The 21,645-nt window shown below is 46.5% G+C and overlaps 4 protein-coding genes across 4 annotated transcripts in view; 2 read left to right on the top strand and 2 right to left on the bottom strand.

Moving 5' to 3' along the window:
* T265_11941 (hypothetical protein) overlaps positions 1-290 on the top strand; it is a gene marked incomplete at both ends in the record, with an annotated part of 20,067 nt that extends 19,777 nt beyond the window's left edge. The window contains 2 exons of the mRNA XM_009178783.1: positions 58-164; positions 189-290. Of these exons, the coding sequence (XP_009177047.1) occupies positions 58-164; positions 189-290 (209 nt within the window). The remainder of the gene's footprint in view (positions 1-57; positions 165-188) is intronic.
* Positions 291-1,620: 1,330 nt separating this feature from the next.
* Positions 1,621-21,645, top strand: part of T265_11940 (hypothetical protein) — a gene marked incomplete at both ends in the record, with an annotated part of 25,111 nt that continues 5,086 nt past the window's right edge. Inside the window, 2 exons of the mRNA XM_009178780.1 lie at positions 1,621-1,731; positions 13,835-14,692. Of these exons, the coding sequence (XP_009177044.1) occupies positions 1,644-1,731; positions 13,835-14,692 (946 nt within the window). The remainder of the gene's footprint in view (positions 1,732-13,834; positions 14,693-21,645) is intronic.
* T265_11939 (hypothetical protein) lies at positions 10,179-10,988 on the bottom strand (the record flags this gene model as incomplete). Its single annotated transcript, XM_009178782.1, has 1 exon — positions 10,179-10,988. The coding sequence occupies one exon, from the start codon at positions 10,986-10,988 to the stop codon at positions 10,179-10,181; it is 810 nt and encodes a 269-aa protein (XP_009177046.1).
* T265_11938 (hypothetical protein) lies at positions 11,346-11,642 on the bottom strand (the record flags this gene model as incomplete). Its single annotated transcript, XM_009178781.1, has 1 exon — positions 11,346-11,642. One exon carries the CDS (start codon positions 11,640-11,642, stop codon positions 11,346-11,348), a length of 297 nt encoding a protein of 98 aa, XP_009177045.1.

Genomic DNA, 21,645 nt, shown 5'->3' with positions numbered 1-21,645 from the left:
AGGGCATGAGAACCACATGGGGCTTAATTTGTCTTCATTTCACGCTACCATTCCAAGTCCCTCGCATCCCATCCAAAAAGGATGCCTCGGAACTAAAAACAACGCTTCCTTCGGTAAACAGTGGTTGGGCCCATGTCAGACATGCCAACAATCACCTAAACCCGGTAAGTTTGATCTGCTGTTTTCAGACTTCCGTTGCATTACGCACCAAGTCTTTGCGTAATCGCTACAGCCACCAAGCTGGCTATGATACGGTAACCCCGGTGGTCAGTGGTTTGAAAACCTTGTGACTCTTCCATGGTTTGTGCGCATTCTTTTGCCAAGCTAAATAACAAGAGTGTTGAACTACATTTGCTTTCAGCCTCCTCAAAATGTGAAAGTTATAGTTTTACGCCTGGACTTAATGAGGCACATTATGACCACGTGAACAATCGTCACCACCATCCAACAATATTCTGTAATGATATTCACGGATTGATACACCGGATCGAGGCATTTGCCCAAGTTTCCCGGGTCGGTTTTGTTCTTTGGGATGGCCTTTTGAATGCTGCCAGCCCGCTCCAAGATTGCCTGTACGTCGGACGGGGAAGAAAGAGTAACTAGAAGTCCAAGGGTTCGCTTACTTCCCTCTTGGCGTAGCCATTCTGCGTGGAGTGATTGATCAGGCTTGCTGAGGATCGACTGTGCCAGCTTCGCTGGCGTGATTTTTCCGGAGAACGACCCCCAGATTATCAGCCTGTTTTCCCTTAGGCGTCTTTCCACTAGCGACGCTGTGGCGGTTTTTATAGCCGCGTCAGAAAGTTGTATGACTTTCTTCTCAGCCATGGGACCCGGTATGGACATCGCGAGGTATTGGTTCAGCGAGGAATGTTCCTTGTCGACTTTCGCCCAGGTCGCTGCATTCTTAGCGCCTGAGTCCTCCAGTGCCTTCGAAAGACGCTCTATTTTCGCGTCGAGTATCCCGATTAAAGCGGAACACTGGCAGTGGTCTTTCGGGATCTGCACTGGGGGTTGGGTACCGTTTCGGGGGACTCTTCTCTTCGCTGCGGTATGCATTGCACCCTTGACATAGAGTCAGCTGGCACAGACAAACGGGTCAGGAGAGTTGGCTAGTCGGCTTATTTGGTCGTCCTGTAAACCCGTGCATTTGAAATGCCACCAGGCCTTGCAGGCGTGGCATTGCATACCGCGTTTGACGTTCGACGGGCAGCCATTCCGCCCACATCTATTGTGGTCTACCAATGGCTGCGGAGGGCGATCGGTATGGATTGACGTCATGTTTCGGACTAGATGTAAAATAGGTGTGCGCAAAATATGAAGGGTTATCACTCAAATGTTTTGTTAGAGTAATAAAATTCAACAATTACTCGTGTGTACTCTGTGAATAGATTGAACAACGAAAAAATTTTTCACGAATTTGCACGAGGGAAAAACGAAACCGATTTCGAACGTACCGCGCGATCACGTTTGTATTGTGTGAAATTGTGCAAGTGCGTGTTTTTGTAGTTTTTCGTATCCAAACAAAAAGTACGTCATGTTCTAATGGAAGCAAAATAAAGATAAAATCCTATCGGCCAAGCACATAAGTTGACCAATGAGGTCTCAGTATCCACGATGGCAGGCCATCAGTACTGTTGCGCCGAATGACATCTTCGCGCACAATGTCCTTGAGCTCTGATGAGGTGGAAGTAGACGACTCTTGGAAGGTGGACTTAGAGATAGCACTTCTGGGTGAGTTATATTTCCTACGTTTCTAACAGGCCTATAAAACGGCTGCGATTCTCCCTTGAATTTTGTGTACGTAGCCACAAGTTATCGGACGACGAAGGGTGCACGCGGATAGTTGACAGGCAACATGCAAAATAACTTGGAGTTCCAGCTCGCTGGAAACGCCCTGAGGAAGTCTTGTGGTTTATTCATGCCCCTTCTCGGATCCTGGCAACTATATGATGGAAATACGGCTCAAGCAAATTAACCAATAGTGACAGTTCTTATATCCCCGCAGGATGATATAGGAGTATCCGCCCAGTGTACCAAAGCCCTTCGAAAGAGTAACCTTGGATTAATCGACCCGGAAGCTATCACCATCCTGGTTTCATATGGTGGCTGGAAGTCGGCTCTATCAGGTAGCCTGCTCGAAGCGGTAGTGCACTCTCCTGTCATTGTGTGACCACTTGTTATAGAAGTGAAGATTGCCCGAATTTGAAAGCATACCAATGTCACGGTTATCCATCGGAGAGAATAAAGTGCTGAGTCGAATTTGTGTACCAACTAGTCTGACATATGTACTCCTGGTGGTAATTGGGCGGGTTATCAATCAACTAACTTATCAGCTATGAGCGGTGTGTCGTACGCACACTGGTTCCAGCTGGAATATCACTATTGCCGCAACTTTTCGATTTTTCGTTTTTGTGAACTGTGAGGAGTTCATGAAAGGCCCCGTAGGTCTTTAGTAACAAATAGAACCTTAATTTGGTTCATATACACTGTAGCAGCGTTTTTGAGTGTCTGTTCCAGCCGCACTCCGTCTTTGCCCAAGGTGTGACGTTTTTCAAAATATTCCCCGGTGACTTACACGGTCTCTACATGCATGTGATGAGAGTGCTGTTGACACAAATCAGTGATACCTAAAGCGCCATTCAGCGACTATGTATAACTATTCAGTCGAAAACGAGGTATTTATCGTGCAGTTTCAATTTGTACGGGACGAGCTAACGATAAATTTTATACGAGGTTGTGGATAAATATCGAAGAACGGAGTTGAAAACAACCTGGTACCGTCTCAGCATGGCTTTCTTAAGAAGTCTCGTGCCTCACCAAAATAGTGCCTTTTGCGGAATTAACGTATACGGTGTTTCAGGATCGTAACTTGATACAGCAGTCGAGTAAGTCGCGACCGGATGTGATATAGAAAACTCCAATTACGATCTTAGTACGTATACGTATTTATCCGAAAACTGACAATGGCTGCACAGAATTTGAAACAAACTGCATACAGCCAGAGTGCACGTTAAAACAAAAGCAGATATAGACGAAGTTGATCCGAAAAGACCGAAAATGGGTGTGAACCGCGCCAACACTTGAAGCATTCGACGTAAGGCTCATCCCAGCATAAAGCTGCCCCAGAATTGAGCTTCGGCCATATCACGGTGGTCGGACATCTGGGCTGCAGTGATTCCGTGAGCAAACTACGCAGATATCTATTTCTAAAGGTCCACCCATACCAGCAAGGCCAACGGAGAGCAATCTGGCGAACAACAGCGAGTCCCCATACTGTGAGAGGTCGTATCACGATGCGGTGTAAGGGTAAAGTCGTAATGTCCTCTGCGATAGGAGTGTGAGAGCATTTCCCAGACATTTCCAAGGCGACCAGCATGTCCATATTTATGGGAGCGACCGTGCTGTCTTCCCCCAGAGGAAGGACGGGTTAGAAAATGCAGGCTCTAAAAATCGCACACTCCGATCAACCAGCGGTTGACTGTGACCGCTGGTGCATCATTCAATACGGTCGAAATACCTTCGAAGCCAAGGAATCCGGTGTTGCTCAAAATGCACCTGCTGTGCGCAGCCGCATTAGGAGTGAGACAGTATTGCCTTACTCCCTGCGCCCCCGAGCCAAACCGACCCCCTGAAGCCAGCTGGGTCAGACTATTGGGTCACTGGCTCCGGGACGAGTCTCCCCTCCCAAGAAAACCCTACTGTTCGCTGCTCCGCGGGTCAGACTTTTGAGCCAAAGCATAGAGACAGGGTTCTCGAGCAAAACAAGACATCCTCCTACTGCCTTACGGGGCGGACTTTTGGGTTAAAGGCTCAAAGTGAAGATTGTTTACCTCAACCGAACCCGTTTCCTCGGCCCGGACAACCGGGAAAGGTAATTCGCTCGCACAGTTCTTTGTCCACCTATATCCCTGCTCAACCCCTCCCAACTACACGAACAGACGTTGGGTCATTTGGTTGTCATTTATCTGACTGATGTGTCATATGCACATAGCTATCTATTAACAATAAATAACACCTCACCAAGTCCGCGATATCCTTTCTAAATGGGAGTTTTTCAATCCGTACATTATGTCGCGTTGGCAAACAGGCGATGCTTGCCGGAACCTTTTATTCCTTTAAAATTGCTGTGTGTGGTGTCTCTGAAGATCGCATGCAAGACCCAAGCGTGGTCCTGCATCTCAAAACGCAAAAGACTAACTCAGGTCTTTCACACCCCCCGGGTGTGCGGTGATCCAGAGCCTATTACTTGTGGAATATATGGCGTCGAAGTTGCACCCAGCCCCAGAACTGAACGCGTTTTGCTGGATTGGATTCCACTTGTATTTGCGCCGTCCAGTTATTTAGTTACTTACCTTACTCAATGCCTCTTGATAGTACTGCCCGTTTGTCGGTCAGCATACGCCTCAACGAACTGCATTTCTGACGTTAAGAAGGATACCTTATATCAAGAGTTGTCAGGGCTCGTTTTTTGACCCCTGCAAGTAATACTAATGTACAAGTCAGTTGTCCGAGCTCCTTGGAATCAAATGTGGGTGGACGATTCGGAGTCGATGCTTGTCGCACAGAAAGCGGAAATGGACTCCTCCAGTTTTGTGCTGATCGTCAACTATTTCTGATGAATGCGAACATTCGGCATAAACGTTCGCGTCGCGTAACCTGCCAACTGCATGTCAACCCTGGACCCAGTTGGATCGCGTGATCATCAGCCACAATTCAAGACTGCCGTTCCTTCTGGGGCACACAATTTGTTTCCGATCAAGTCATGGTGCATGCACGCCTGACAGTTCGCTTCCTTCCAGGCCCTCGCAGGTCAACAGGAATCATACCAATCCACCATCTTCGAAGAACAAACGCAGCTCTGAGCTAGATCAACAACTCTGCAGTAAACCAATACTGTAGGGGTAGCGAGCATATTAATGAAGCATGTGAAAGGGGCTATGCAAGCTGCGTTCAGTGCTGTCTATACGACTTCTCTGACACAATCAATGACCATTAGATATTGTCAAGATCGCTAGTCCGGATTGATGTCGAGAAATCCATACCAGCCGACAAAAACTGCACATGCAGGTCCTCTAAACGCCAAATAGTGAAGAGCTCAAGGAAAGATCGAGAGCTTTGATGCCGGGCATCGAAAGCGCAGATGGAGAAGGTTTTTGCAACTGGAAAAACCGTGCCAATTATTACGATCGATCGATCAATCGGTCGATCGATCAATCAATCAATCAATCAACCAGCCAGTCAGTGAATCAGTCAACCGATCAGCCATTCAGTTCACCAGCTATAAATCGTGTATCATAGGCACATCGGTTCAAGTTGCCGCAGTTTGGATCATCGAGAAGCGGGTAGGTGTGGGACATTCAGCCAAGCCTTTGAGCGGTGGTATGTTTTGTTAGTTTGGGGAACCGGGTAGCTACGCAGTGAAGGCGATAGCTTTGATGCACGAGCGCCACTGACTGTGCGAAGCTTCTCGGAGACCGGTCGCATGGACAATCTGAAATGATCTTCAGGCATTACCTGCTCTGTGGACCTCTTCCATTTCCATGGCTTTCCGTGTCCACTAAAATTTACGGTCGACTCACACGCTCACTTCCGATTGACTTCGTATAATTCGTCACTTCAGGTGACTGGGGTATCTTTTCGAGATTTAAGCATTACCACTGTTAATTCAGATATCTAGTGCTCGAGTGAGCCTGGTAGCGCCGTGCAACAAGCAAAACTAGCACTGTGTAAAGAGGCGACGATCTCGTCCCAGTATGAATTCACATCTGGTGGAGGAGCATTTGGAAGATAATCTAGAAGACAATTGTGATAAATTCGTCTAACATCCGGATCTGCGAGTCTCTCAGTCGCCAGGCAATTTCCCCGCACATTATGCGGCCCTAAACATCTTACCGCAGCAGCCTCTGGATCTCCAGAGGTGGGCAGCCGGAAGCCTGTGGAGAGCATTGGGACGGTTGGCTCAACCACTGCTTGCATTTTGAAATATTGTTTGAGACAGAGCACATATCAATGCCAAGGGGGTCCGGTTTGAACAAGGTGAGCTTGTTGACCCGATTGCTTCAGAGCACGGACACTGAAGGCGACCAGATAGATTGGGCGTCAAAGTTTGAATGTTGATTTCGAGATGCTTGAGGATGTCGGTACCGGATGGCGCGCAGATCTTACTTGCAAGACCAATGCAGAGCGAACGGAGTCATCGGTCATAAGCGCTGGCCCTGCAAGGGCAGGGTTATTAATGTGGTGGGGAGAGGGGAAGAAAAAGTACATGAAAGAGAATGGAGGGCGGCGTTAGCAGTAGCTTGCTTTCATTTACCCGCCCTCTTGCATGTAGTAAGCAACCCGACCCGGATGATGTCACCACGCAACGGCCGATGTGGCATGAGTTTCTTTGTAGATGTGAAATTCATGGGCTGGGATACTGTCAGGCACCCGTACCTAAGCAGGAGGTCAATGGAGGTCGTCATCCAAAGCCTTTGGCTCAAAATTCTGACCGCTGGAAATGCAAATACTATTTTTACGGAGCACGTCACCACACATGTTCCAACCCCAAACCTGGAGGACCAGAAGACTGTGTTCGTCAGACCTCTAACCATTTAGCAATCTGGTACGAGAGACTCTGAGAGTGGTGCGCGGACCCCCCCACCCAGTATAGTGCAATGGGTCGCCGAGGTACACAGACCGTCACACCACGGTAAGGCCCAACCTCGTGACGGCGCTGAGCATGCTTCTTCCGGACTCGGCCAACCTGAGCATTAATGTCACCCACCAGGATTATAATATCTGTCCCTCTTGCTGACTGAAACAGTCGTGATAGATCTTCATAAAATCCGTTTTCAGTCTCAGAAATGCCGTCTGTCGGGGGTATCCCGATACTACAAATAAGTACAGTTTACAGCACCAATTTGCATTGATCTTAATTGATTCAAACAACCGCACAGCGAAGAGACGACTGCTTAGTGGGACACAGTCCAGTAAAGCGTTTCCAGCCTTGGAGCTAAGTGCAACTCCCACACCGTAGATACTACAAGTCATTGCGTCAGGATCGCCAGAAACTCGAAGAGCGAAATGTGGAACGTTTAAGCTTGTTATAGTCTGTTCGATGTACACGACCGAAGTGGGGTCCTGCTCCACGCATGTTTTAGAGGCACAGTATACATAGATAGATAGAGAAGGCAAGGTTTCAGGAACATACACCTGTTGCTCAATGTGACATTGAAGACTGCGACGTCGATCAACTCTTTCGAAGTGGTTTATTTTGTCTTATTATTTGTTAATCATTATTTATTTTTCCGGGCAATGATTTGGATCCGGAACGTTGGCTAGGGGACTGGCAGAACGGTTGATCGCACCATCGTTCAATTGGTGAGCAAGGGCCTGTGAACGAAGAGCTGCATGAGCTACTGATACTTCCCGGTTGTCCGGGCCGAGGGAACGGGTTCGGTTGAGGTAAACAATCTTCACTTTGAGCCTTTAACCCAAAAGTCCGCCCCGTAAGGCAGTAGGAGGATGTCTTGTTTTGCTCGAGAACCCTGTCTCTATGCTTTGGCTCAAAAGTCTGACCCGCGGAGCAGCGAACAGTAGGGTTTTCTTGGGAGGGGAGACTCGTCCCGGAGCCAGTGACCCAATAGTCTGACCCAGCTGGCTTCAGGGGGTCGGTTTGGCTCGGGGGCGCAGGGAGTAAGGCAATACTGTCTCACTCCTAATGCGGCTGCGCACAGCAGGTGCATTTTGAGCAACACCGGATTCCTTGGCTTCGAAGGTATTTCGACCGTATTGAATGATGCACCAGCGGTCACAGTCAACCGCTGGTTGATCGGAGTGTGCGATTTTTAGAGCCTGCATTTTCTAACCCGTCCTTCCTCTGGGGGAAGACAGCACGGTCGCTCCCATAAATATGGACATGCTGGTCGCCTTGGAAATGTCTGGGAAATGCTCTCACACTCCTATCGCACAGGACATTACGACTTTACCCTTACACCGCATCGTGATACGACCTCTCACAGTATGGGGACTCGCTGTTGTTCGCCAGATTGCTCTCCGTTGGCCTTGCTGGTATGGGTGGACCTTTAGAAATAGATATCTGCGTAGTTTGCTCACGGAATCACTGCAGCCCAGATGTCCGACCACCGTGATATGGCCGAAGCTCAATTCTGGGGCAGCTTTATGCTGGGATGAGCCTTACGTCGAATGCTTCAAGTGTTGGCGCGGTTCACACCCATTTTCGGTCTTTTCGGATCAACTTCGTCTATATCTGCTTTTGTTTTAACGTGCACTCTGGCTGTATGCAGTTTGTTTCAAATTCTGTGCAGCCATTGTCAGTTTTCGGATAAATACGTATACGTACTAAGATCGTAATTGGAGTTTTCTATATCACATCCGGTCGCGACTTACTCGACTGCTGTATCAAGTTACGATCCTGAAACACCGTATACGTTAATTCCGCAAAAGGCACTATTTTGGTGAGGCACGAGACTTCTTAAGAAAGCCATGCTGAGACGGTACCAGGTTGTTTTCAACTCCGTTCTTCGATATTTATCCACAACCTCGTATAAAATTTATCGTTAGCTCGTCCCGTACAAATTGAAACTGCACGATAAATACCTCGTTTTCGACTGAATAGTTATACATAGGCGCTGAATGTCGCTTTAGGTATCACTGATTTTTTTCAACAGCACTCTCATCACATGCATGTAGAGACCGTGTAAGTCACCGGGGAATATTTTGAAAAACGTCACACCTTGGGCAAAGACGGAGTGCGGCTGGAACAGACACTCAAAAACGCTGCTACAGTGTATATGAACCAAATTAAGGTTCTATTTGTTACTAAAGACCTACGGGGCCTTTCATGAACTCCTCACAGTTCATAAAAACGAAAAATCGAAAAGTTGCGGCAATAGTGATATTCCAGCTGGAACCAGTGTGCGTACGACACACCGCTCATAGCTGATAAGTTAGTTGATTGATAACCCGCCCAATTACCACCAGGAGTACATATGTCAGACTAGTTGGTACACAAATTCGACTCAGCACTTTATTCTCTCCGATGGATAACCGTGACATTGGTATGCTTTCAAATTCGGGCAATCTTCACTTCTATAACAAGTGGTCACACAATGACAGGAGAGTGCACTACCGCTTCGAGCAGGCTACCTGATAGAGCCGACTTCCAGCCACCATATGAAACCAGGATGGTGATAGCTTCCGGGTCGATTAATCCAAGGTTACTCTTTCGAAGGGCTTTGGTACACTGGGCGGATACTCCTATATCATCCTGCGGGGATATAAGAACTGTCACTATTGGTTAATTTGCTTGAGCCGTATTTCCATCATATAGTTGCCAGGATCCGAGAAGGGGCATGAATAAACCACAAGACTTCCTCAGGGCGTTTCCAGCGAGCTGGAACTCCAAGTTATTTTGCATGTTGCCTGTCAACTATCCGCGTGCACCCTTCGTCGTCCGATAACTTGTGGCTACGTACACAAAATTCAAGGGAGAATCGCAGCCGTTTTATAGGCCTGTTAGAAACGTAGGAAATATAACTCACCCAGAAGTGCTATCTCTAAGTCCACCTTCCAAGAGTCGTCTACTTCCACCTCATCAGAGCTCAAGGACATTGTGCGCGAAGATGTCATTCGGCGCAACAGTACTGATGGCCTGCCATCGTGGATACTGAGACCTCATTGGTCAACTTATGTGCTTGGCCGATAGGATTTTATCTTTATTTTGCTTCCATTAGAACATGACGTACTTTTTGTTTGGATACGAAAAACTACAAAAACACGCACTTGCACAATTTCACACCCTTCGAAGTGTTTGACCCATCTCTCCAGTCGACGTTTTTGCGAGTGAATTAATGAGCCATCTTTTTCATTTATCGTTTCGCTGACCGCTGCTTTCCTAGAGCCAGTCAATCGTATGAGTTTTCCGTATCAAAAGGCTTCTCCATCTCTCGAGCTTTCGATGTCCACCAGAGCTCTCGGTCTTTCCTTAGACTCTTCACTATTTGAGGTTTGAGGGATTTGCGTGCGCCGTCGTACTCGTTGCCTGCCGGTATGGCTTTCCTGGCATCAATCATGGATAATGACTTCGACGACATCCAGTGGTCCTGTGGTTGAATTGGAGAAGTCGGGCAGGCAGCACTAGCATAGCTAGCATAGCACCGCTAGCATAGCTCCTTTCACGCTTCATCCACATGCTCACTGCCACCACAGTACTGTTTTACTGTGGAAAGTTGTTGGGCTAGCTCAGATCGATACTGTTGAGCTATGGCAGTTCTTCGGAGCTGGTGGATTGGCATGCTTCTTGCCGACTTGCAATGGCCTGAAGGGAAACGAAGTATCAAGCGTGCGCGCACCACGGTGTGATCGGAATCAAGTGGCGTGTCCCAGAAGGAACGGCAGTCTTGAATTGTGGCTCTCCACCGGTGGCTGATAGCCACGTGTTCCAACTGGGTCCACGGTTGGTTTGTAGTTGGCGGCCGCCAGGTTACGCGGTGCGAACGTTTATGTTGAAAGTTCGTACTTGCCAGAAACAGTTCGTGATCAGCACACAGCTGAAGGAGTCGATCTCCGTTGTCTGTGCGGCGGGCATCGACTCCGAAACGACCACCCAAATGTGATTCCAAGGAGCTCAGACGACCTACTTGAGCATTCAAATCGCCTGCAAGGATCACAATGTCAGTGCTTTTTGCCTGACGAATGAGCCTGGATAGCTCTCGATAGAAAGTATCCTTCTCCGCATCAGAACTGCAGTCCGTCGGGGCATAAGCCGACACGACAAACAGGCACCGCTTTTTATGCCGCGAGGCATTGAGCTTGATTGAACTGGATAACCGGACGGCGCAGAGACGACTGTTCACTGGGATCCAATCCAGCAAAACGCGTTCAGCTCTGGGGCTGAGTGCAACTCCCACGCCATATATTCCACGAGTCATCGCTTCTGGGTCACCGGACACACGGAGAGAGAAGTGTGAAAGAGCTGAGTTCATCCTTGGTGTTCTGAGATGCAGAACCACGTTCGGGTCCTGTATGCGTTTCTCGGAGAAACAACATACATCGATTTTAAGGGAGTACTAGGTTTCATCAAGCATTGCCTGTTTGCTAATTTGACATATCCTGGCATGGGTGAACCTTTACAAATTCATATCTACGTAGTTTGCCCACGGAATCTCTGCAGCCCAGATGCCCGACCACCACTTGGTTGCTCAACCAGTCGGTCAGTTCAGCAACGGACAACAATGTTGGGCGTTCGGGCATGTCATGAAACTGATCCTAATCCAACGGCGGTCGATTCTCTTAGAGTCGAGGTAAAAAATTATGTTTAGATAACGGGATGCTGCCTGCTCTCACTTTCGCAATAAAGCTTGTGTATCCGTTATTAGTGAGTCTTCCCACGCTAAGTTACTGGAGCATGGATTACAGGTAGTTACGGCAGAGGTGCCTTTCGGAGCCCGAGATGTTATGGTGTTGGTGTATAACTCCAAGATTTGATGCGGCGATCCTTTGCGTAGACGTATTTGGACGGTATTAAGACTCGTCGACGGAGACAGATTGAGCCCGTGGTGGTGACATATGGCGGAAAGCTGGCTACTGGTTGAGTCCGGGAGTTGCTTAACCTTTCGGGCTTCTTCGGGTGGACACATTGATTGTAAGTTGTCCTGAGCGGTTACATGTAGTTTAGACCTTGCACTTATAAGGGTTTAATCTCAACCGTATTTATCGCCGGTTTTTACTTCGCCGTTAAGCCTACAGTTATTAGTAGACTATGTTTGCCGCCAGAATGTAGTCTATTTGGGAAGCATGATTGGAATACCAAGGGAAAGATACCTCTTTGGATGCTGATAACGTGTTGAGTCGATTGAGGCCATCCATCGATCGCCTACGGCAGTGAAGCATCGGTGTTGAACACTGATGTCATGCTGTCGATGATGATGATCGATCGAGTCCCAGATTGCATATTTATCACCATGTTTACTTGATTAGCATCTGGTACGTCGCTTACCGGGGAAGTTATACCACGTATTCATAGAGTACCGTGGAGATATGTTGCCTCCATATGGCCTTTGTTTGATGGTGCACCTCTAGCCTTTGCGCGAAGAAGTTTCATCATGCTCGTCAGATGTAAAGACCGCGTACTTGTACAATGGTTGTAGCTACCACAGTTTCTTTCACTGATGATTTGGGGCGGTGGGATAGGTAGGTATGCGTTGGAGGCGGTAGCTGCAAGCCAGCGGGAATGTGTGCTAAGTAAAACCATCGGAGAGACTGATTGATCTCATGAACCAACTTCATCAGATATATCATTTAAATGAAGTTCTCTGGCTCTTACACATCCAAATGCAACCCGCAAGGCAGCAAATTTTCATGGTTACCGGTGACTGTAACACGGTTCGTGCCCCAATTTGGCAGCACTAAGTACTGACTGGAAATCAGTGTTTCCCTCGTGACGCGTAAAACCTCCCAATGGTGGGGTAACGCTAGTCATGTGACGGTAACGAACCTGTGCGACATGTGGGATGCACGGGTTGCCAGCCCGCAATCCCCCCATTCGGCGGCACCGTCGCCATAGCCCCGTTAGCCCGTGTTCAACAGAAATCACACCATGGCTAGTACCCTCGCATCATGAGGACGACGGGACGGACTTTGCGACGGAACCCTCTTGTGGTGCTGCTTCCAGAAACCCCAGACAAGAACAATCTGTTCTGAGAAGTGGCTTCAGCTGACCGATTGAGAGTGATCTCTTATATGAGCAACCTCTCCGGATATAGGCGACTATACATCCATTGGACTTCCACTCCGATTTCAAACGACCTCTTGGGCAGTCCATATGACGTTTGGGTACAGTGTAAAAGAAAATTCGCTGGGTTTTAACGCAGTCAAATTTAGTGAACAGCATTGGACAGATCTACAGTTGCGTAACCAGCGAAAAATGTCTTTCAGATTTTGCTCGTCTTGCCGACAACATGGATGGGCAATCGTCTGTGGATGGATTATTCGTAAGAATTGATAACCAACAAATGATTTTAAGTCTTTTCGAAACCTGTGAATATTAAATCATGCAACTGGTTCTTCAAGGGCCTGCTATTTCGTAGTTAGATAAAATAGAATGCTACCTAAAACAGGGGCCGCAATCCAACCGATCAAGGGTTGCTTCATCATGTATGCTGCTAGTATTAGATTAGAGAAGCACTCAGGTTTTTGCGCGACACACTGTTTAGTGCCCTGCGTTACGATAGATGTGTAGGCACCCGTTCTAGGGGTGACTTCAGTAATTTGTTGGTGATCTCAGAAGCATTATCCAAATGAATCAAATCCATTAAGTACTGTGCGATCTCATTTTGCGTCGTATCCTTACCAGCCTAGCCTTAAACCGAACTTCAGATGCCCCTATGAGATTGTTATCGTAAGGACTGACAGCGGTAGTCTAACTCAGTTTGCGGCACCAGAAATGCCACAATGCAAAGAACTTCAGATTAATTCCTGTGTATCACAATTATTTCAAAGTAGATGCCCAGTCAGACTATTCTGCCATCTCTGTTTGAACTGACGTCACAACTTGCATGGCTTCGTTTCTGCTTATCTGCTATTTATGACCATTCGTTACCTCATGTCGCCTGGTAAATTTTGCTAGCCTAAATGATTCCGCTACACATAAGATTCACACATTTAACCCAGCACATTCTTTGCCTAGGTTGGAGAAATACCAACCGACCTTTGCAGTACTTTATGGAATGTTACACCGATCTAGATGTTCCTAAAACACCGGAATGTTCTTTCTAGCGTACGTAGATGTACTAGAATTTTCTCTATTCAGATGGTTTATTTTGTGTTACAGAGGACGCTGACTTCTTTCGAATCCGTTCGATATGTGCAAATAGACCAGTTCCCTCAAATTCAAGACGAGAAGTTTGGCGTATTTGCCTGAAACCGGAACTACAGATACAGGCAATGAAGGAGTTTCATGATGTATTCGACTTGCCGAATCAGCCAGAATTGCATGCGGCTTGTGAAAAAGCAGCAACGGAAGTCATTCATAAGCTTTCCTCCCAGTCCGAGACACACGATGATTTTCGAACACCACCAAGTGACGAGGAGGATGACGACCAACAATTTGATCTTGGTCGGGAGTTAGATTCCACTTCACATAGTCCCATTCCCTCAGTTTCGGAACTGACGAGCAATTTCGAGTCCGTCCTTACCCATTTTGCCCGAACTTATTCGTTGCGATATGAAGCGAAGGGTGGCTGGGTTCGCATCATTCAACTACTATACGAAACACTGAAACCAGTTGATCGACATGACCTGTATGCCTGTTTCGCTGCCGTTTATCATCACTTCATTCCAACAGGACCGGACGTCGAACGAAATCTCTCTTGCATTTTCCGAATTTTGCTTCAGTATCATGAACCAAAGTTGTGCAGTTTTCTGGATTCACTTAAACTGAAACCTGAGGAATATGCTACATCATGGCTACTCAGTCTGTTCGCTACCGCGCCTCTTCGTGATGAGGTGCTTTTATCTTTTTGGGACATTTACTTCCTCCTTGCCGATCCACTGTTTGGACTTTTCGTCTGCCTTGTTCTCCTAATGAATTTGAAATCCAGCCTGCTGGATGAGTCAGAACACAATCAGGATACATCGGTTGACCAAGGTGTACTAATCAAATTGAAGGCCTCCCGAACTCCTGATCGAGGTAAGCTTCGTTCAGTTTGCTTTTTCAATTATTGATACCTTATTCTTAATAATATGGAAGGTATTTTGCTTTAATGAGCTCCTTGGTCTGTTTTATTGTCTGGCGAAGTATTTGAGTTTTTTTGATCTAGAACGAGATGCCTTTCACTGTCACTTTATTTTCCTCCTTATCATAATTAAATCAATATATTTGTGCACAGCTAAGTACCACATTGCTCTCTCTTTGATTTCTTAAACTCCAAGGATTATTTTATTCAATGCTTCTGTGAATCTACATTCAGTGGCAGAATAAGAAAACGAAAGGATTGGGAATAATTTATTGTTTTTCCCTAGTAGTTAGCAAGTGGCCTCACGTACAGAAAGAAATCCTAATAGAAAATTAGCGTCTATAATGACGGTCCTAGAGTCGGCCGTGAAATGGCGGTAATACGTCAGTTCAGTTCTCCGTCATATTCTCTCAAGCTAGTTTTCTAAGCAGAACCACCTAATGTACTACAGATCCAGAACCAGGCCAGAAATTAAAGTAATTAAATTAAAGTAATGCCGTCATTCTGGAAATCCGGGCGTCTTCATGGTGCTCCATTTACAACTGGAACTTGGCGCATACTGGAACGTGTTGAGTTAATTTCCGCGACCACAACCGTGTAAACCAAGCTGATTACGGGGTAGTGAAATAGTCATTCCTATCCGTCTTTTTCGGCAGCTTTAACGAGGGTGCGATATGAGGTGACTGCTCCGAATTATCAGTAGGATTTGTATAGTCGTGAATCATGTCACCTCGCAACATGATTGACCTGTATAGGGACTAGCAGACTATCGTATTTTTTACTTGAAGATGTATTTTGTGCGGGCGTGGAGACCCGGACGGTCATTGGTATTATTATTATTACTATTATTATTATTATCATTATTATTAAGGTTTTGCGCGTTCTCAAATTCTGTTCTCCAGCTGATCACCGTTAACCGGTATTTCGGTTGTGAAGTCTTTTAATGAATAATACTGAATTATTACGGATCGAGCTAAATCAGGTCCAGACAAAAATAACTCACTACTGAGGCGGGTTAGTATACCAGATACGCTTAAGAGCGGGCGTGGCGGACGGTCATTGGTATTATTATTATTACTATTATTATTATTATCATTATTATTAAGGTTTTGCGCGTTCTCAAATTCTGTTCTCCAGCTGATCACCGTTAACCGGTATTTCGGTTGTGAAGTCTTTTAATGAATAATACTGAATTATTACGGATCGAGCTAAATCAGGTCCAGACAAAAATAACTCACTACTGAGGCGGGTTAGTATACCAGATACGCTTAAGACATACCCTCTTTGAAATTATAATCACTCAATGAATGAGTCACGGGTGTAGGGTGTCTTCATTGTAGTATATCTCATTAAGTCAGGAATTCAGGAAACCGTTTGGTTTTGGATTCTCCTCTCATCCTCTTCGGATGGGGTCATCGAGACGAAGTTGTTGGTTGAAAGTAGATTGACTTCATGCACCACATTTCACGCAGCTACTATAATTAATTAACCTGTCAATAAAGTAGAGCTTTTGCCCAACTTACAGTCCCGAAACTGCTGCCAGCTGAAAACTGTGTACCAGAATGAATAACTGATGGGCTTGCCCTCCTTCCTGTTATTCTCATCGCAAATCACTAAAGCTAAGCAAACATTTTTTGTCAGTAGCAATCGGTTAGCATCTATGTTAACCGCAGACGTATGTTGAAGTCTGACAATCCTTGACATACTAAATAAAGTCCTATCTGTACCAGGAGTGTTAATTTATAAAAATTAGGATGGATGACACATTTACTATCAGCTTTCATAACATATCACGTTCCAATGATTAAACCGGACGAGAGATGGGTCTACTCACGACATGTTTCACAAGCAACAACGATGTAAAATTCGCGAAACAACGACACCTGACACTGCCCATAATGCTTCGATATCTCGAATGTCGTGTCAACTGAAATATGCGGTCCTTGTACAGCAGTTGAAGAAGTCATCAGCCGAGCCTTCCGTTAGCATCCTGTTAGCATCTTCCTCTTTGCTATAAGATAGAAATGTTTACAGAAGAGTGCGGGCATCTGATCACGAAATTCAACTTGCAAGGACGAAGACTAGAGTCAAACTTCAAAAGGCGGTTTCGCGTCAGACAGTATGGATCAGATGAGTCGCTGTTGACTACATGACGAGCTTAGTGGTTCAGTCAAGAGCTTCTGCGTCGAACCCGTCCCTGATTGTGAAAAAATTTCACTCTGGGTCTCAGTAACATGGGATCTCACTCTTCACAGTTCGTACGCGCTGAAACGGCGTAATGGTATTTTTACCACGCAGGCACTTACTAGCTTGTTTCCACAGTTGACAGTTTGAATGATGTATTGCCCCTCGTCCAGCGCATTGTTGATATACTTAGACAGTGTGACTATAATTAAGGTAATAACACTCGGTGACAGCAACATCGGTTTTGACAAGTGTTTCACTGCCGTCACAGCCACTAACTCTGTCTAATTATGTTTAAAACATTGGAATGAAGAAAAAACTGGCTGAGGCAGGCGACCTGTTGTTGGCTTATCACAAGCACTCTGAAGTGCCTTCAAGCGCTCAGTCAAACAATCTGGAAAGAAACTGACGTTGACCAACCGCCATTTCTCGCAGTGTCTCCAATCGAATACAGGAGTGGCCACGCGGACCACATCTTTGAAAGCTTATTGCTTCGTATTCTCTATCACACCCTTCCACCAAGTCACACATTATCCACCTCACAGTTTCTGCCATTCTGAAGGATGCACGGAGAAACATGCTAGTCTCAGTTGACTGTGTTACGGTATGCCAAGCTTGCGGGGGACCAAGTTGTTGAACCAAGTGGTTAGAGCGTGAATTTATTGACCAGAAGGTCCGTGGTTCGAACCCGACCTCTGCCTCTCGATTTCTCCTATGTAGACTTAAACGACCTGGCAGTATTCGGGCCCTCGTGCCTCCTTCGGGTCGTATGGCAGCTAGGCACCGGAAGGGTGCTATTATTATTATTATTATTATTATTATGTCTAGCACATGGCCAAGCCACCGCAGTCGATGGTAGTAGATGTTTTCCGCCACCGACTTACCTACAGCACAACAAAACATCCGCTTTCTAATCACCTTGTTACTAACACGCTGACGCCGTCGGTGGGCGGAAACCTGAAGACGCAGAGGCGATGTCTCGCACCCATACAACAACAGCCCTTACTGTAGCCTGGTATACATGACCCTTAAGATCTAGTGAGATGCGCTATAGACGACCATAGTGACGCAAATTAGCAAACGTGATTCGAGCCTTTGAGATTCTTGCACTGATTTCATCGGATGCATTTCCGTCAGAGCTAATACAACTACCGAGATATGTCAAGTTTTCCACAATCTCCAGTGATTTTCCTTGAATTGTAAGGGGTATGTTCGGAGACTGCACTTTCTGAAGCATGACTTTGCACTTTGAAGGTGCAAGGCGCATGCTAAACGATGATATGACGGTGGTCAGTCTATTCGAAATGGCTTCTGCTTCGCTGTCATCTTCCTATTCCAGATCGACAATGCTGTCACCATTAACAATTTGAACACCGGAGTTTGAAGACCGTCCGGCGTTCGCCTCATTATTTCATGATGAAGTTGGTCAAGGCTGGAGAGAGTGTACATCTTTATCTGACACCATCTTTTGTAGGGAAGCTTTTGGAGAGCTCACCATGCACTCATCCACCCAGAAGTATGTGAATATATGGACCGGATTATGTTTACAAACTTGTGGGGCATACCCTGTTGAGCAAGTGTAGTCGACAGCATTGACCGATCGATAGAATCGAACACAACCTTGAAATCAAGTCTCCTTGAAGACTGTGGGTCGTCTGTACATGTGGTGTTGCTCCAACCTCTGACGGAGTGTGAATATGTAGTCAACGCAGCCCCTTCCCGGTTGAAATTCCGCTCTACGCTCACGGGTCAAACCTCCACGTGCCGCCTTAAAACTGCAAAAATTCAGTGACGCCAGAACACTTGTTACAGCATGAGTCAAACTAACACTGGTTACTACATGACTCCTAGTACCCTTTTTGAAAATGGCATTGTTATCGACTCTACCCAGTTATCTGCATCGGTCTGTTCCTCCCAGACTAGACAGACATTGACCAAGGAATTCACCACTTTTTTTGGATAGACCAGGGGGCAGGTCGTTAGAGCCAGGAGCTCGAGAGTAGTGATCTACACTTCAACACTTCGGAGACTGATGTGAATTCCATGTTCCTGATCTAACTTTCTGTCGAAATCCGGTAGTCCGGTTTGACAGTTGCAGGTGGCCAACTGAAATGTTGTTTGAACTATTGTGTCCAGCTGTCCAAACATTCTCTTGTGGTTGCCAGAGCCCTTCTTGTCCCTGATAGTTTCGCTGACAAGTGGCTCCCGAAGACTGGTCGAATGAATCAACTGGAACAACCTGCGGACGTTTGCAGTGTTGTTTCGCACCTTCCATTTCTTCGACATTTTGGGTCCACCAAGCTTCACGGTTGGCACGGACAGTTAGTTTTACCTGGTGTCGGATGATGTATCGGTCTGAATTTGATTGGGGCCATGAGTATTCTGTTGCCAGGGCTCCAGCAAAGCCACGATTTTTTATCAGAGCGTCATAGAGACTATTTTCGGAAGATTCAGAGCTACAGTCATTTGGGGCGTAATGAGACAATAAATAGGTTGTGACTGACTTCGCTTTCTCGAGGCTTTCTAACAGACTTTTCCAACAGTCATTTGGGCGTAATGAGACAATAAATAGGTTGTGACTGACTTCGCTTTCTCGAGGCTTTCTAACAGACTTTTCCAAACAAACTGTACAGGGCTGTCTGTCGGCGGGTATCCTATCAAGTAGAGGCGGTTGTGCTCGGTCGCTCAATACAATATCCACACCGCTATTTCCAGCTTCAGCAGCTTCTACATCACTAAAGGCGTGCGGTTGGAACGTGGATGAGAGCGAGAGGACAGTCAGTTCGGTCACAGTACTCAAGTCTTGTATCCTTGTTTCTAACAGACAGTATACATCAATGCAGAGGGAATCCAGCGTACGACCAAGAGCCATCTTTTGTCCTGGTTGCTTTAGGGTACGGACATTAAAAGCAGTTAAGCAGACCCGCTTTCGGGGTTTGATTGTATCCTTCTAACAGACAGTATACATCAATGCAGAGGGAATCCAGCGTACGACCAAGAGCCATCTTTTGTCCTGGTTGCTTTAGGGTACGGACATTAAAAGCAGTTAAGCAGACCCGCTTTCGGGGTTTGAAAACAGACATTGAATTCTCTAGGGTTTTGCTGATGTACAGAAGCTGCAGCTGAGAGTAACACATGGCTAACAGAGCGCCCAATCCCAGTGCCTGGAATGCGGAGAGATTTCATATCGGGGTGGGTAGAGTCAAAGATGGAAAACTTGAAAGTGTAAGAACGGAGGCGGCAGCAGTAGGATGTTTTTGCTTACTCGCCCTGCTGTACACCACAAGCACTGAGTCCCAGCTGATGGCATCACGCGACGGCCGATGTGGCATGATATTATTGCTATTTGGACGAATAGGGCCTAACCAAAGCCTTCAACTCAGTAAGCCTGGTTGCAAGGCAGCTGTGTTTGGCGGAGCCGTCACTACCGGTGCGCCTTTTTTTCATGGCGACTCATTATGCTCTATTTAACAAGACCGTGGTAGCTAGGATTGGTGCGCAACTTCTGCCAGGTTTACAACTGATGTTGACGAAGGTTCTAGTACGTGTCCAACAGAATTACCAACCCATATTTTGGTAACTACGAGCTGCTTTGTGAAGATCGACGACGGTTTACAACCGATTAGGTTGTTCGAATTAGTCAGCGGCTGTTGGGGCACTGTATAATCAGAACTTTGCTCTCGGGCTTTGACTTGGCGGACACAATCAGCAGCACTGTATTGTCGAGATAATTAGTTTCGACCTCAACGAAACCTGGAAACAACTGAGTGAAAAACGACGGGGCGAACCATCTATGGTTGGACGCCCACCACACCGGTCAATCCATACAGCGAACGCAGCCAGTAAATAAGACAACAGCACTTCACCGGATGGAACTCAGTGTGGCATCAGTGGGTTGTGTTATGTGGGATGAAACATCATGCCATCACTAAGGGAGTCACTGGCCACGACTGGGGTCCATCTCGAATGATGGTATGCATTTCGGGACTTATGATTCGGACGTCTAGGGTAGAACGTCCAAGCGACCCGAGAAACTGTTTAGTGTGATTCTAACGACGATGACTACAACCTACATGTTGAGTTTTATGAACATGACACCAACGAAGGTGTTGCGTGATCTGTGTAAAATGTGGAGTGAATTTAGTTGGCCAAAGCGAATTCGTTCACTCTTGTCACAATGGTTGGTTGAAGCTTCAAATCAGACTAGGAGGAGGTGCGCGATAGTCAAACGAAGCAACCATATTCTTGTGGACTGCCTGGTTACGATTGAGTTTGACTTGTGGATTTACGTAGTGAATCTGATGTATCTGTCTGTGAAATTAGTACCTTTAGGTCAAATTATTTTTCGCGGCCGAAAAACCACACTCACTTATCATACGCATGCGAAGTGAATGGGCAGTTGGGCTGATTAATTACCACGGTTTGTGGATCAGATTTTCCGTTTCTGTGTCAATCCCTCGCAATTAAAGGTTGCATTGTGTGCATCCATCATCATAATCATTGTCGGCTGTAATAACCGCGCACTCGTCGTACTGTGGTTGTAGCTGCCGCAGTTTCGTTCACCGATATTTTTTTTGGGGGGGGAGGGGTAGGGAGCTGCGCGTTGCAGGCGGGAGCTGATAAATTAGTGCATAAATGCAGCACTGTCAGTGGGCTGTCAAGTGGGGGGGGGGTTAAGGTTGGAAAAGGAGCTATGCGTTGAAGGTAATAGCTTGGATGCACG

The sequence above is a fragment of the Opisthorchis viverrini genome (assembly GCF_000715545.1).
Source record: "Opisthorchis viverrini unplaced genomic scaffold opera_v5_674, whole genome shotgun sequence".
In the NCBI taxonomy this organism is placed as follows: domain Eukaryota; kingdom Metazoa; phylum Platyhelminthes; class Trematoda; order Opisthorchiida; family Opisthorchiidae; genus Opisthorchis; species Opisthorchis viverrini.
The sequence above is the reverse complement of the archived record's forward strand: the minus strand, read 5'-3'. Positions and strand labels throughout refer to the sequence as shown.